Source organism: Neopelma chrysocephalum, unplaced genomic scaffold, assembly GCF_003984885.1.
Source record: "Neopelma chrysocephalum unplaced genomic scaffold, ASM398488v2 Primary Assembly neopelma1_182523, whole genome shotgun sequence".
NCBI classification, from domain to species: domain Eukaryota; kingdom Metazoa; phylum Chordata; class Aves; order Passeriformes; family Pipridae; genus Neopelma; species Neopelma chrysocephalum.
In genome coordinates, this window is record NW_020938024.1 from 1 (window position 1) to 16,201 (window position 16,201).

The 16,201-nt window shown below is 51.1% G+C and overlaps 1 protein-coding gene across 1 annotated transcript; it reads right to left on the bottom strand.

Moving 5' to 3' along the window:
• Nucleotides 1–937: 937 nt before the first annotated feature.
• On the bottom strand, nucleotides 938–15,834 carry LOC113962552 (cyclin-dependent kinase 12-like). Its single transcript, XM_027673315.1, has 8 exons — nucleotides 14,409–15,834; nucleotides 8,355–9,239; nucleotides 4,922–5,098; nucleotides 3,765–3,904; nucleotides 3,018–3,188; nucleotides 2,090–2,279; nucleotides 1,562–1,618; nucleotides 938–1,074 (listed from the first exon to the last, which is right to left on the bottom strand). The coding sequence occupies exons 1-8, from the start codon at nucleotides 15,434–15,436 to the stop codon at nucleotides 969–971; spliced, it is 2,754 nt and encodes a 917-aa protein (XP_027529116.1). The 5' UTR covers nucleotides 15,437–15,834; the 3' UTR covers nucleotides 938–968.
• Between the last annotated feature and the right edge of the window lie 367 nt (nucleotides 15,835–16,201).

Consider the following 16,201-nt stretch of genomic DNA (forward strand, 5'->3'; position numbering starts at 1 on the left):
GCTGCCCCAAATCATCCTCAGCTGCCCCAAATCATCCTCAGCTGCCCCAACCTGTGTGTCCCTGGACATGGACTTGTGTGGACACACAGCTGGGAAAGAGGAGGAGGGAGGGCACAGCTCTGACTCCTTCAGGCCTTGACATCCCTCAAGCCCCCAGGAATCAGTGCCAGGAGCAGCTGAGGGGGGCACAGGCCTGTGGCTGCTGGAACAGGGACAACCCCTCTCGTGGCACAGGACACTGAGCAGCAACTGGACCTCACTGCCAGAATTCCCAGCAGGAATCAGGATTAATTGCTGGCTTTCACAACCCTCTGTTTGTGCTCTAAGCTCTGCTGAAGTTCAGCTGTGAATACCCCAAGGGGAAGTGTTCCCATTTTGGGCAATCCAGCCCAAATATATATAATATATATAAAAAAATATATGTATATTATGTATATATAATAATATATATTTTTATATATGTATATAATAGATAATATATATTTTATATCTACAAAATATATACAATAATATATAATATATAAAATATATATATTATATATTATATACATATAATATATACACATAATATATAATTTTATATAATTTAATATATTATATAAACTTTATATGAATAATATATAATTATATAATACATAATATATACTCATATAATATATAATTTAATATAATTTAAATATAATATTTTAAATACAAACACATACCACCATATTAGTATACAGTATAATTGTATTATAATATTATTAATAATTATTAATTATTATGAAAATTATTATTATTAATGAATTTAAATCTAGTTTAAATGTTATTTTTAATGTGAATATAAAACGTTTTACGTTTAAAACAATATTTTTAAAAATTTTTTTTTATCAGAACCCTGTGCACGGCTGGGACAGATCCAGCTGCAGGAATGAGCCCAGATTCCATGGGAAATGCTCCTGAGCTGCTGCTCAGAGCCAAGAGAACACTCACCCACAGCTCCACACGTCGATGGCAGGGGTGTAACGCTCCTCCCCCAGCAGCAGCTCCGGGGGTCGGTACCACAAGGTGATCACTTTGTTGGTGTAGGGCCGGCTGGAAGGCAAAGCACAAACAGAAACTGATGGCAGGAGCCACAAAACCCTTCAAAAGGGTTTGTTTTCACTGCCCAGCTGCAGAGTCCAACATGTGCCAGCAGCAGAAGGGGCACTGCAGGTGCCTCCACTTCCCTGAGTTAAGGGAAGAGGAGGTACCACGGGTTTTACAGGGCTCAGGACTCCAGTTGTAGGTACCCAAGACTAAATTCCTGCCCCTCAGGAGGCTGAATGTGCTGCCATCACTGAGTAGTGGCTGATCTGGGAGCCAAACAAGCTCCAAGGCAAACAGAGAAGATGTTTTGGCTCCTCGTCATCTGGTTTTACAATGAAAAGTTATTATTGGCAGCCAGGAGCGTATTTGTCCAACAGCTGGAGCTGGAGGATACACTGGGAATCATTTCTCAGGACTTCCAAGAGCAGGGATCCTGTGGATGTTCAGGAGGAAGGAGCCCACCCCAGCTGTGTCCCCCCTGTCCCCTCCTCACCTCTCCTCTGAGCTGTAGAGTCGGGCGAGTCCAAAATCCGCGAGTTTGATTTGCCCACTGGAAGAGAAAAAAACAGGCCCTGGTTTGAATCCCAGCAGGAGTCAAGCAGATAAATCATAGAACCCACCGAGCTGGAAGGGACCCAGCAGGATCAGAGCCCTGCTCCTGGTTAAACTCCAGTCCAAGGGTAAGGAAACCCCCCCATGGAGCAGAAAGGCCTCCCAAAGCCACCTCTGCAGGAACCACTGCTGGATATGCCAGTCTGAGTTTCCCAAATAAGATTTAACACTTCAAAGAAATGTAAAAAATAAAGCAATAATTCAGTGTCATCTGTATCACAAACCCTTCCCACTGGGCCAATATCCCAGAGGAATTCTTGAGGTGGATATCCAGCCACAGGGTTGGAACTATGGACAGGATTATTCCCACACCTCCTGCCCCCGAGCACAGCCAAGGTGAGGATGATGTGTCCTCTCAGGGAGAGCACAGGGAAGAGCTTGGAGAGAGGTGGATCCACCCCCAGGTTACCTGTTGTTCAGTAAGATGTTGGAGCACTTAATGTCTCGATGAAGGAAGTTCTTTTTGTGACAATAGTCCAGACCCTCCATTAACTGTTTCATGAAAGACTTGATATGGTCCTCTGAGAAATGTACCAAGCCAGATTCTAGCAGCCCCATTAGGTCATGGTCCATGTACTCAAACACAAGGTAAAAGGCACCTGGGATAAGAAACAAAGAAATGATTGAAGAGCAGACACACAAAAAAAAGGAGGAATGAAAGTAGATTCAATTGTTGAAATAGTCTTTTCTGTGCACTGTTGTCTTTAACAGCCTTGGGATGTTTAGGGCTTAAGGGGTTAAAAAACAACCCCAAAACAACCAAGTAGCCCCTCCAAGCTGACATCTGAAATTAAATGTGCACTCCAAATAAATTCCTCTGAAATCCTGGCCATGTTTACCCCCCTGCTTTGGTTATTTCCCTTCAGGAGAGTTTGTTGAGGAGATCACTGCTATGAATGGTTTGAACTCATGTTTGTGTTGCTCCCTTCTCCCTCATGGAAGGGAAGGTCCCAAACAAGAGCCAGTGGGATTATAAAACACCCTCCTTCCACAGTGATGGAAGACACAAGACTTTTCACACTATTGATAAGTTTGTTGCCACTAATCAGTGTTAGAAGTGACCCTGTAAAGGCCTTTTTTTGTTAAAGCCTGTTCATCTGTGACTCTGCAGGAATGAAGTCACCTTTCTAAGTGCAACAAATCACTTTAACTTGGATCTATCCTTTGAGGAAAGGCCAAGCCCAGCTGCCAAACTCCCTGGAACTGCTTATAAAGGAGGAACACAAAAAAACCCAACAAAGCCACCCCAGAGTTCAGATTTTGAGTTTTGCACCAAACCAATGGGTTGCACTACATCTGTGGCTGCTGGAAAACTCACACCTGGAGCAACCAGGTACCTTTGTCCTTCTTGAAATCCAGTGCATCTTGTTTGTCCGTGACGATCTCCTTCATGTTGACGACGCTGCGGTGGATGAGCTGCCGCAGGATTTTGATCTCCCGGATGGCCGTGATGGGAAATCCCTCCTTCTCGTTGTCCAGGCGCACCTTCTTCAGGGCCACCAGCTCACCTGCCATGGCACACCTGGGTCACACCCTCCCCTCCTCACCAGCCCTTCCCCTGGGGCTCCAGGGAAGCTGGAAGGAGCCACGAGCACAACACCCACCAAGGGCGGCGGAGGCAGCTTTAGTTACCCCCCTAAATTCAGTTAAATTGCTCTGCCAGGAGTTATCACACTTGGATTGATGGTTGTGCTCCTCCTAAGCTGCTCCAGCAGGAACTCACACAGGGGAACACACATTTACCCCAGAATTTCCCATTGTTCTCTGCTACAATCAAGTCTGACACGGGCCCATCGAAAAAGCAGAGGTTTAATTGGCACCTGTGGCTGCCACAATCCCCTGACCGGGGTCAAACCACACACCCAGGGCACAGGATCTCACAGGCAGAGTGGGAAGCTGGGGACTAACTCAGGATTTCAGAGCTCCTGTTCTTCCAGCCCTCTGGAAGTGCCTATTCCAGGAGCCATTTCCAGTTCTACAGGTGTTGGTCACCAACCAGCCACCCCGGGACGGGTGCTGAGCACACCCACAGCAACACGGGCTTCCAAAGGTGGAATTCACCTGGAGCCACCCTCCACCTTTACCTGTGTCCTTGTCCTTGGCTTTGTAGACCTGCCCATAGGTCCCCTCTCCGATAATCCCAATGATGTCAAACTTGTCCACACAGCGCTTCCCCCAGTCGCTTTCCGTCTGTCTCCTCTCCCCATACCGAGGACAACAGATTCTGGGAGAGGGAACAAACAGGCCTGTGAGACACCCCAGTGTCACCCCAGTGCCACCCCAGTGCCACCTGCCTGAACTGCTAAACTGACCCCTGAACCCCAAAGGCAAAGCTCAGCAATGTTGGCTTCGTGCTCCCAAGAATTTGAATGTTTGGGACAGTTCAATGAATTTTGCTGTATAATCCCAACTACTCCAGGTACAGGCACTGCTGTGCAGGAATATTATCCTGGAAAACATTATTATGCTACAGTAGGACAGAAATTATTGTTTGGGCTATTTCACAAGATGCAGGATATTTGATTTGTATTTATAAGGCAGTATTTATATATATACAAATATATATAAATATTTGTATTTATAATGCTCTGTACAGAACACTAAGAGACTTTGCTGCCTCAACAACTGCTTGAACTTTGTTATCAGGGGAAGTTCTCTGTGCCTGGAACATGGAATCATGGAATTGTGGAATGGTTTGGATTGGAAGGGGCCTTTAAAAGCCCATCCAGTCCCACCCCCTGCCACAGGCAGGGACACCTTCCACTAGCCCAGGTTGCTCCAAGCCCTGTCCAACCTGGCCTTGGACATTTCCAGGGATCCAGGGGCAGCCACAGCTTCTCTGGGCAACCTGTGCCAGGGCAGTGCCATCACCAACACTTCCATCATGAAATGCATCAAGAAAACAAGGACCTCTCCTATGTGGAATGACCAACTTCTAAAGGCACCACGAGCTTTACACAGGGGTGCTCATGAGGAGGGTTCTTGTGGCTGTGGGCACAGCTGAATTAAAGATTAAAGAGCTTTTGGGGTAGATGTGGCTGGAGATTGAACATGGCACACTCCAGCAACTTCTACCACTAATTCTCAAATAAATGAGGGTCCAAATACGAAACAACCCACAGGAAATGGTGTTTATACAAGAAAACACAGAAATAGGAACTTGTCTTCTCCCCATTTCACTTCCCTCAATAAAGAGCTCTCACACCAGTAAAAAACAAAACCAAAACAAAGCCAGGCTTACTTTGGTCTCTTTTTGAAGGGTTGCTGAGGTGGTGTGGCTGCCTTTGGTTCTGGGGAGTCGGGAGGAGATGGGTCCCCCCCGGGGAGCTCCGGGGGGAGCGGGAGGTCCGTGAGTAAGTGGCGTGGTCTCTGCTCTCTGTCCTTCTTCACAGGTTTCGGAGGAAGAATCTCCTTTGGACTAAACTCCGGAAAGTTAATACAACACAGGAGTCAGACTCAACACATGGGAAAAAGCTGCTGTAGGACAACAGCTCTGGTTGACAACCAGAAGTGTCAGAATTAGCACGGTCAAGTATAAAATAAAACAGCTTTAAAATTTCAAGCGCCCGTACAACAGGAGAGAAAAGGGTGAGAGTTGAACACAGCATTAAATAAACACACAGGTCTGCACTAGGACTTGCTCCATCTGTACAGATCAGTAGTCATTTGGAGCTTCCTATAAGACAGCTCAGAGCATCAGTCAGAACTCACTTTCTGATCTTTACTTCCCCTATTTACTTCACTTATCATCACGAAATTAAATGCATGACTTGGTAAGGCCTGCCATAAATACAGACCCAGAGCTAAACCTCTCTCCATGAGCAACTTTTAACTTCATAGCAAGGACTGAAATGTGGCTTTAACTCCTGAATGCTGCTGAGAACCCAAGAGTTGATTTTTTTTAAAATCCAGTTCCCAGTGGCATCAGAAGTTTGGTTCAGACTGGCAAGAGTCACGTGAGCAGAAAGAACCCACTTTGTCTCTTGTGTCTTCAGCAAGGAGAATTCCTGGGTTTGAACAGTCAGGAATTCTCTGCTTCACCATAAAAAGATGAAAAGATCCAAACAACCTTCCCAGGTGTGTTTTTAGGGCAGGAGCAGGTTTGGTGTTTGTCAGCACCATCAGCTCTGACACTTCAGCACAGATGAACTGATGGAAGTAGGTCATTTTCCCAATTATTTTATTAGACTCTGCCTAATCTGCATGACAATCTCTTGTGAAACCAAGTTAAGGAAGGAGGAAGACAAGAAACACCTGAAGTGGGAGAGCTGGAATGGCTAAAACTCAGCCCCCATTGACTGCAAATTCCTGAGGAGCAGAATAACAGCATTTAAATATCTATATAGGAACTCATGGAATTGTTTAACTGGAAAAACCCTCTAGGATCAAGTCAAACCATCAACACTGTCACATTCACCACCAAACCACATCTCAAAGGTTCAGCCTTTTTTGCACACACCCCTCCAAAGCCAGTTCTTTGCAAGACCTTGGTGGGTGAAGGTGTGTCCGTAGGGTCAACCTGCAGTGCCTGGCCTTTCAGGAGGCCCCTTCTCCCAAAAAATTCCCATTCTCTTGCCATTATCCGTGCTCAGTTTCCTACTTGCACGCCAGCACTGGGTCACTGGAAGTTCAGTTGCCCCAGAACATCTGTGAGAGCCAGGAAACCAAACAGACCCTTCGGAGCTGCCCGAGCACAGGAAAGAAAGGGTGAGCACAGACAGCCTGACAAAGACTCCTTGGATCTCCTTCCTCCCCTAAAACAGCAGGGATGCCAACCCTAAAAAGGCAGCACTGCCAGCAGCTGGATCTGTGCTTGGAACCAGGCTGGTGCTGTGAACACTCCAGCAGATGTTCCCAGGAAGCTACACCAGCTCTGCCCCTTCGGAGCACGACACCAAACCCACGCAGAGTTTGTGCCACTTCCTCCCAAAGAGCTTTTCCTGCTCTCCTGGTGAATCCCCTGGACTTGCTGCAGGGTCTAAAAGCATTGGGTTTAGAGGTTCTAAGCCTGGAGGAGGTTCTAAGCCTGGAGAGGTTAAAGAGCCTCTAATTGAACAAGGTGCTTTTTGTGCTTAGACACCTCCAAGCCCTTTTCCAACCCTGCGCTCGGAGCTGGAACATTCCCCAGGCTCAGCAAGGACAACAAAAAGTCCAGTTCAGAAAGTTTTGCCCGTAAATACGAAGGCAGTTAGTTAAAGGGGGAGATTCTGCACAGCCAGGGCCATGCGGAACTGCCACCAGATTCAGCAAAACGAGCTTTCCCACCCTTTAATTGGGAAAAAGTCACATAAAGCCACTTACTGAGCTTTGCTCCATCCCCCTCATCACCCCCAGCCCTGAGGTCAGGGATAAAACAAAACTAAGCCACACCTGGGTGGTAAAAAAAGAGCTCTGGGTGTAGGGGGCTAAAAAAAAAATTTGCAGGACAACTGGGTTTGGAAATGAGGGAATGCAGCAGCAGAATTTGCTCTGACTGGCATTTGGGTTGGAAAAATCTGTTCAAAGCTCTTGCTGATCACAGAGACATTTAAATTCAGTATTAGTTGCTGAAGAACATCACACAGCTCAGGGAGGGCAACAACCACACAGGAGCCTCACTTTTAGGTTGGTGGCAGAGAGAACATTTCCCCGATTGGCATCAATACCAGGATAACCCATGAAAATCAATTCAATAATCAGAATATGGAACACAAGGAGTTCACTTCATCACAGGGTGATTTTGTATCGAGTCAGAAGCTGACTGCCCAAAACCAAGCACATCTTTAGTGGTTGGGAATATACAGAAGTTTTTAGGGAACTACAGGCTAAGCAAGTCAAGTAGGAAAAAGAATAAATATATATCACTTATGACCTGGAGTTAACAGCACTACAACACACCAACAACTAGGAGGGAGAGAAAGAAAATATAAATATCTGGGTTTCTTCTTTGCCATCTCCATTTTGGTTATTCTGTTCCTTTCCCCTCTTCCCCCCACCAAAAAAAAAAGCCCCACAATGAGGTTTTTCAGATGAGTCCATCACAGAAACCACGACCACCCCCAGCCCAGCCAGAGCCCCAGTTCCAGGACAGAGCCAAGTCTGCATGTTTTGATCAGGAATTACAGGAAATCAAGTTGAAGCAGGTGTAGTTTCACTCATTTTTAAGCAATACCTACTTCTCAAGCAATAAAGGACTGTATTAATGACTCAGTAATTAAGACAATGCTTAAGTTCAACCAGTGCTGGTTTTACCCATGGTTGGTGAACTGGGAACAGAAAAAGCTCTGGTTTGTGTCCCTGGATTGGAAGTGTTAAGCTCTTCCCTGTTCCTCAAGTACAAGTTTTGGAGGAATTAAACAAAAAAACCCAGCGACTTTAAAAAGTAAAGTCTGTGCAAACAGCTGCAACACAAAGAGGTGCAAAATCCCAGATCCACAATAAACATGACCAAAGAGGGGAAACCTTTACTAAGCAGCAGCCAAACTCCTGTTTCCCACAGGGATAAGAGGTAACTACCTGCGTGGGATCACCAAACTCTCCACACAAACCTGCCAGGGCCAACACTTGGAGCGGCCTTGGGATAACACATCTATCCCAGCAACAGCTGTACCCTGCAGGGGAAGCTCCCAGCTGCCAAACTCCCCTCAAACCCCTCGTTATTTCAATGCAAAGGGGATGCTCTGGCGTGACCTTACCTATCCAAGTCATCTTCCCCAACTAAAATAGGGGGCAGCGGAAGCGGAGGCAAGGTGGAAGTTTTCAGGTGTGGGATAGCAGCCGTCACAGACACTTGGGTTTTTGTAGCCACCTGCACAGAGGACTGGGAGTTCACCTGAGAGGATAAAGTAGACGTCCTTGGGTGGGAGGAGGATGGCAAAGACGTTGGGGCTGGAGGAGGGGCCTGGGCAGGAGTCACTTGGGCTGGAGGCAAAGGCGGGACGGTGGCAGGAGACGGAGGCAAAGGCGGCAGCGGCGGAGTTGGAGGCGGAGGGGTGGTGGTGGGCAGGGGTGGAGGGGGGGACTTGATTGAGGGCAGGGGGGGTGGGATCTCCTTCTCCGCTGTGTCTGTCTCCTTTGGAGATACCAGGTCCTCCACCGCCGCTCCGGGCTTCGAGTCCTTTGTTCCCGAGGGTTTGGAGTCCCGAGCCGGCGCGGGATGTTTGCGCTCCGCGTTCTCCTCCAGCCGGGCCCTCGCCGGCTCCGCGGGGCCCTTGGGCTCGGCGTTGGTGTGCAGTAAGTTCACTGACTCTGGGTCTGGCGGAGCCTTCTCCAATTTCACAATTTTGGTGGCCTTTTTAGACTCCGGCCCGGCCTCCTTCAGCTCGGCCAGGCTGTTCTCCTTCCTGGCCAGGAACACCGGGGAGCCCTTCGCCTCCTTGCCGTCCACCTTGGCCGCAGCTGCTGCCGCGGCCGCTCGCTCCTTCTTCTTCCTGCTGAGCTCTGCTCCCAGGCTGGAGTTCAGCGGGAGCCTCGTGGGGGAGATGCTGGAATGGCGGCTGCGGGACCCAGACCTCTGCTTTTTGCTGTGAGATGAGTGTCTTGAGTATCCAGGGCTGCGGCTCCGGGACTTCACGGACTTCCTGGGGAGAGAGACACGAAACGAAGCTTCTGTCAAACTCTGAGCTACTCACCAACAACTGAACCTAGGTTTGGGCAGGTCAGAGGGTCCTCAACACTCGTCAGGAGAGATTAAAGCTGCTGAAAGGGGTTATTGAGTCAATCAGGAGTGGTTTCACACTACCACCATCCAGCCTTCCTGGGCCAGGACCACCCTCACCATCGCACCGGTAACACAGAAAGGAAGGACCAAGGCTGGACAATCCCCGAGGAAAAGAGGAGATCACAGAGCCAACAGGAGACCTCAGTCCAGAGGATGAGCTGGCAGGTTAGGAATCTTTCACAGGAATTAGGTACAACTTTAAAGGAAACAATGGTTAAAACAAGAGCAAATCTGCCTCAGGAAATCACACACTTCAAGTTCATTTCCCCCCCTGGTTCTTTTACTGCCATCAGAACTCCAATTTGCACAGTGTGATTTGGGAGAAATGAAAAAAAACCCAGCAATTTTTCTGAGGTCTTGGTCTTCTTCTACAATAAATGGGCTCTAAGTCATGTATTTATGAAGAAATAATCACTGAAAACCTGTGCTGTGAGCGAAGCAAGGCAGGGAACACCTCACACCATCAGGAGAGAGCAACCACCACCAGCTCAGGGGAGATTGATGGGGAAACAGGATGAAAAAATAAAATGAAAGTGGAAATTAGAACTTCCAGAGTCCACATCAAAATTCCTGATAAACCAGAACCGCTTCCTTCACTCCAGCAGGAACTAGGATTGGACAGTTGAGACAGAAGGTTTAATGGTAGGGGAAAAGCAAACATTCTGAGACCAGACCCTATAAATAATGTCATAGACACAACACTGAGTGATTACTCTCAGGGTATATTTGGAAAACATGGAATTCTCTCAGAACACAGTCCCAGAGTAGCTATAAAACACATGCCTCATCCCAAACAGGGACACAACTAACAACGAGGTCTAAATTCTTTGTAGGGCCACACAAATTAACGTTATCCCGAGACAATCAATATTGGCAAAACAAACCAGAGAGCTGAGGTAACACAGAGCTCCTGGCTCGTCACCACAAACACGTGCCAGGATGGGCAGCTGGGACTGGGGGAGGTTCACCAGAACCCCCTTCCCTCACTGCTCCAAGGATCAGCATTCCTCTGTCTCTCACTGCTACAACCTCAAGAAAGCACCAGGGCTGCAGGTGAGTCCTCACCTTTAAACTCACAAAATGAACATACAACCACAAGGAGGAAAAAGCAGGATCTAAAGCCACTCAGCTGTTTTGCCTCTTCAACACACCAGGAGTTCTGCCTCAGGATCGTCTCTTTTTCCAAGGTTTTTTAGGGAACTGATGATCTGGGACACAGCTCACCTGCCACCAGGAGCTGGGAGAGCAGTTACCTCTTCACCACGCTCCAAGACATCTGGGGCTGAGGAAAACATTCCTAACGAACCCTGTGGGACCACAGTCAGTTTGGGGTTGGCATTCCCTCCTGCAATCCTTCCAGGATGGGCCTTTTAAGGTGCTGCAAAACTCCATTTCTTGCTCCTTGTTTCCCACCATCCCTCACCATTAACCCCCAAGAGTTACTCCAATCCATGGAATAGGATGGAAGGGACCTTAAGGCCCATCCAGTCCCAGGAAGAACACCTTCCACCAGCCCAGGTTTTCTCTTCACTAACAACCATCACCTACCCTGATCACACAAAGAGCTGCTGTTTCTAAGCCCATTTTCCAGGCTGGTGTTTACAGCTGCTTTGTCAGACCCGAAAAAGGCCCCACATCCAGAAGCCTTCTTGCTTTCCCAGCTCCACACCACTCCAACAAACCTCATCTCCCATCACTGGACCATCAGCAGCCCCAAAAGCACCAGCACCCAACACCCACAGCACCTGCTGAGGGGCCTTTTATGACTGGGTATCTCAAAACAGATGCAACAAGGTACACAAGGTGCACAGGGAGGTTTTGCTTTGGGAAGAGAACCCTTTCCATCCTCTGGAACTTTTTTTTGTGGCTTTGCCTGCAGCCACTTATTAATACTTTTACCCCTTTCACCCTCTAATGTGTATTAATGAAGACTCCACATCTTATTTGCTTTGCCAAGGTTATCCAGGATGGATAAGGGGCAAGTCAGTGTCAAGTGCAGATCTTCTGGATAAAAATGCCCTGGGATTAAAAACCACCTTGTTGTCCCTCTAGAACTGGAAACCAGAAAGGGAAGATACCAACCACGAGGACTGAGAGTTAACACAGAGCTGAGGATGATGCCTCACCTAAAAATCCAAATGAAAACCATTCTGAGATTCATTGAACTCACACAAGCAGAAGACTGGAATCGCCTTTGGACACAGGAATGCTGGAACTTTCCAGACTCCTCATGCTGAGCAGGGCCCTGGTTAGTAGGTGTTGCAGAGGGACCCTGCAATCAGGTGGCAAAGCCCCACATCACCCACCAACAACCTCCCAGGAACACCTGCAGACACCAAAACATTTCACCTGCTCCAAACCACAACAGAAATTAAGAATAAAGTGAAAAGTGGTATCTGGGAAGCCCAACTGCTCGAATTTCTCAGGAAACAAGCTCTGTTTCTTAATTTTTTGGATGCCCAAAGACCTTTCACCATGGGCAAGAACCCCAAACTCCAGGATGTGCTCACTCACACGCTGAGCATGCAGCACATCCCAACTCCAGCAAGCTGGAGGACTCTGGAATTCCATCTCCCTGTTTTAGCTGCAACGACAACAGAATGGCAAAGCACATCTGTTATTTTCCCTGCTGACCAAATCCTCCTTGTTTCCTGCTTGAGGGGAGAAGAGTTGTTTTCCACAGCCGCTGGAAGTGCAGCCCCTCTGGATTTTCTCCAATCAGCACATGGATCCAGTCCCCTCACACCGTGTTTTGGACATGGAGATGAAAGGAAATGCAGAATGCACTAAAAAACCCTCATGCTGTCACTCAGTGGAAATAACTGAGTGTCCCAGAAAAGCCTGAAGAACGTAAGCCACAGTCAGGTGTTCAGGGCCCGAGTGTGCCAGTTAAAAAGAGGTTTTCTCTCCCAAAAATATTCCTGCCCCTCCACAGGAACCAAGAGAAGGGATGATAGAGTCACTGCCCAAAGTCAGCTGCCTCAGTGCAAGGTGAGTGTAAACAGTGAATAACCTTTGCAACCTGTTTTGGTTTGGGGTCCAACATTGAGTCAAAGATGTCCTTAAAAAGGGGGTCTGGCAGTTCAGGGAAGCAGCACAAAGTTGCTCCCTTAAATCAGGAAAATGTAACTGGACTTCAAAACTCAGAAGCAACCAACCATTTACACAGAGTAAGCTCCAGGTTCTCCTGAGAAGTGGAGCAACCTGAGGGGAAAACACACCTCTTGGGATACCACTGCAGTTCCCAAGGGTTTCTCCCTGCTTAGGGCTGAACTGACACTTCTCAAGTGCCACAACACACAATTATATCAATTTATAGACACATCCTGCCACTGTATCCCTCCTCTTCCAAATATTAGTACATAAAGTGTAACAGCAGCCAAAAGGATTGAGGGGAAGGAGGGGAAAACCCTCCAGGCCTATCCCTGAGGGCCTCCCAGGTGCACACAGAGAAAACAGGGCAGGGGAGCAGCAGCCTGGAATAAAGAGATTTTACATAACAGCTTCCAGGGGGTAAAACCAACAGAGGCCTGTCCAGCAAGGACAAAGGCAAGTCCACCATGGAAGGCAGCGTTCCTGAAGGGAAGTTTGAGTGACAGAGACCAAATTCCAAGAGCCTCTGGGAAGTGCTGATCTGGAGGATGCAGCGCAGCAACCAAGGGGCTGAGCATTCCTATGGCCATTACATTCCAGGTCACATCTGAATTGCCATGGAGCTCCAGGCAAAGCTCCACAGCAGCCATGGTGACAACTGGAAACTCACTGAACACAGGCCAAAGCTAGGAAAAAAAAAAATAAATTAAAAAAAAAAGGATCAATGTTGGCCATGTAACAGGATGATTAATGAACATCTGAAATAAAACACACAGAACTACCTTGAAGTGATTGTTTCCTTCTGTAGCAAAGTTGTGGAGTAAAGAAAAGAGGAAAGAAAAATGAGAGTTAAGGTTGGCTCCTCACCCTTTCAGAACACCCAGATTTCAGAAGGGAAGAAAGAAACTGAGGAAAGAAAGTTCAGGCTGAGAGATGGAGTTTGCACGTGGCCACCTCTGATCCAAGGGGAAAGACAAGACAAGTCTTTCCAAAATCCACCCAAAATGAGCCCTCCTGAGAAGTAGGATCGGGTTCCCACATGGAGTAAACAGATAAAGGCTTCCAGAAAGAGGTGAAACGGCTCCCCCCGGCTGAGCTTCCCACCAGGTAAAGCGCCTTAGATCCCGCTCCGGAGCCCAGAGGCCACTCCAGAGGTGGGTGTAACTTAATCCCAGAGCTCATCCAGCCTCCCTGCCCAGAGCCAACATGGACGCTGCCTCTTGCCACGCTTGGAGGCGTTTCCCGAAGTGTGGACACCATTCCAAGGGAATTGCCACCACCCCAACCAAAGCAACTCCACACACACCACTCCACGGCCAAACTCAGCACCGGGGGGGAGGAAGAGGAACCATTCCAATCATGGAATGGTTTGGGTTGGAGTGGATCTTGAAAACCATCCAGTCCCTCCCCGTGCCACGGGCAGGGACACCTTCCACCAGCCCAGGTTGCTCCAAGTCCTGTCCAACCTGGCCTTGGACACTTCCAGGGATCCAGGGGCAGCCACAGCTTCTCTGGGCACCCTGTGCCAGGGCCTCCCCACCCTCACAGCGAGGAATTCCTTCCTATATCCAGCCTAAACCTCCTCTCTTTCAATGTGAGTCCTCTCCCCCTTGTCCTGCCACTCCGTGCTCTTGGAAATAATCTTTCCTCACCTCTCCTGCAAGTTCCCCTCGCTGAACTTCTTAAGAGGCAAAACCTGAGCTTTCCAAGCGCTGGGATTCAGACACACACACGAGGCCCTGGAATTTTTTCCTAATATCCCACCTAAACCCCCGCTCTTCCCATACGAACCCATTCCCGCTCATCCCATCGCTCCATCCCCTTCTAAAACCTCCCGCCCCACCTCTCCCGTAATTCCCTTCGCAGGTTAACCCCCGGCATTCCCATCCCCATCCCAGCCCTCTCCCACCCGCCAGGAGGGGGAATCGGCACCCACCTGGCGATGGGGCTCCTGCTCACGGAGCGCTTGGAGGCGAAGGGGCTGCTGGAGCGGCGGCGCCCGTAGGGGCTCGGGGACCTCCCGCTGTAGGATCCGCTGCCCCTCTCGTAGCTGGACGAGCGCCGGCGGGCGTAGGGGCTCACGGAGCGCTGCCGCCGGCTGTAGGGGCTGGGCGAGCGGGCGTTGGACTGGTAGCCCACGGGCTCCTTGTAGGGCGGGCTGAGCGACTGCCGGCGAGAGGAGCCGCCGGGGCTCTTCCTGTAGGGCTCGTAGGTGCTGGACGTGTGCGAGCGCGGCGGGCTCAGCTCGTACTCCTGCACGTAGGAGGCTCCCGAGGGGCTGTCGTCCAGCTTGGGGCTGTCCGACCACTTCCTGTGGGGGCTCCGCGACTTACGCTTGGGGCTGTCGAGGGTTTTGTAGCTCTTGGGGGCGTCCCTTTTGCGGTGGCTCTTGCCGCGCTCCTTGTGGCTGGACTTGAGCTCCCGCTCCTTCCTGGACTTCTCCTTGTGCGCCTTGGCCGAGCGCGACTCCTTGTTGCTGCCCTTGGAGGAGGGAGCCTTGGGGTGCTCGTCGCTCTCCGGGAGCCTCTTGGAGGATCCCGAGACCCTCTCCTTGGCGGACCTGCTGGAGGCTTCCAGGCCCTTCTCCAGCTTCCTGTCCTTCTCCGCCTGCTTGCTCTTCATCAGCTCCCGCAGCCGCTTGTGCTGGTGGTGCCGGTGCTTCTGCGCCCTCTCGCCGCGCTCCCTCCTGTCCTCGCTGTCCCTCCTGTCCGGCCTCAGGGCCACGTCGTCCGAGAAGGTGTCCGAGTCCGAGCTGATGTCGTCGTACTCCACCAGCGGCTTGATCACGGCTCCCAGGGGCGCCGCCGCCTCCTGGGCCGCCAGCGGGGACTCCTTGGAGTGCCTGGATTTGTGCCTCTTGTGCCTGGAGCCCGCGCGGTGCCTCTCCCTGCTGTTGGAGCTGCCCGCCTGCGAGGCCCCGCCGCCGCCGTCCTTCTTGCCCCCATGTCTCTCCGGGTTGGGCATTCCTTCCTTCCCCCGCTGCGCTCGGGAACGGCCGAGGGGAACTCCTGGGAACCCCCCCCGGGCTTCAAACTCCCTCAAACTCCCTCCGCGCCCGCCCCGGGGCCTCGGCCCTCCCTCCTACATGGGGAGCGGGCCGCGAGGCCCCGGCGGAGGCGGGAGGGAGGGGAAAGGGGGGGGGGGGGGACCCGGGAGGGGAAGGGAGGCCCCGGGAGGGGGCGGGGGAAGGGCCGCGGCCTCACCGCCTCATCCGCGGGGGCCCAGGCCCGGCGCGCGGGGAGGCGGTGCCGGGGGGGGCCCCCGGAGCGCTGCCCTCCCCCCCCCGCGGTGTCGGGCGGCGGTGTCGGATCCCCGGGCGAGGGTCCCCGGGCGAAGGGCGGGTCCCGGCGCAGCCGCCCCCGGCCCGGCCCGGCCCCCGCGCGCTGCCCGACCCGGAGCGGCGCCGACCGGGGGGCACCGCGGCTCTCGCGAGAGCCCGCGCAACTCTCGCGAGAGCGCCTCCCTCTCACCCTCTTCCCTCCCTCCCTCTCCCCGCGGTCCCTCCTCCTCCTCCTGCCGCCGCCCGTGCGCGAGCGCGCTCGTCCTCTCGCGAGATCCGCCGGGATGACGCTCCCACCCTCAGCGAACTTTTATTGGGGCGTGGGGCGGCGGCGGCGCCCCCTGGCGGCCGGCCCGCCGCGAAGCGCCATGGCGCCCGCGCCCGCTTCTCCCGCCGCTTCTCCCGCCGCGCCCTCCGAGGCTGCTGGCGCGCCGCCGCGTGGAGCCGTG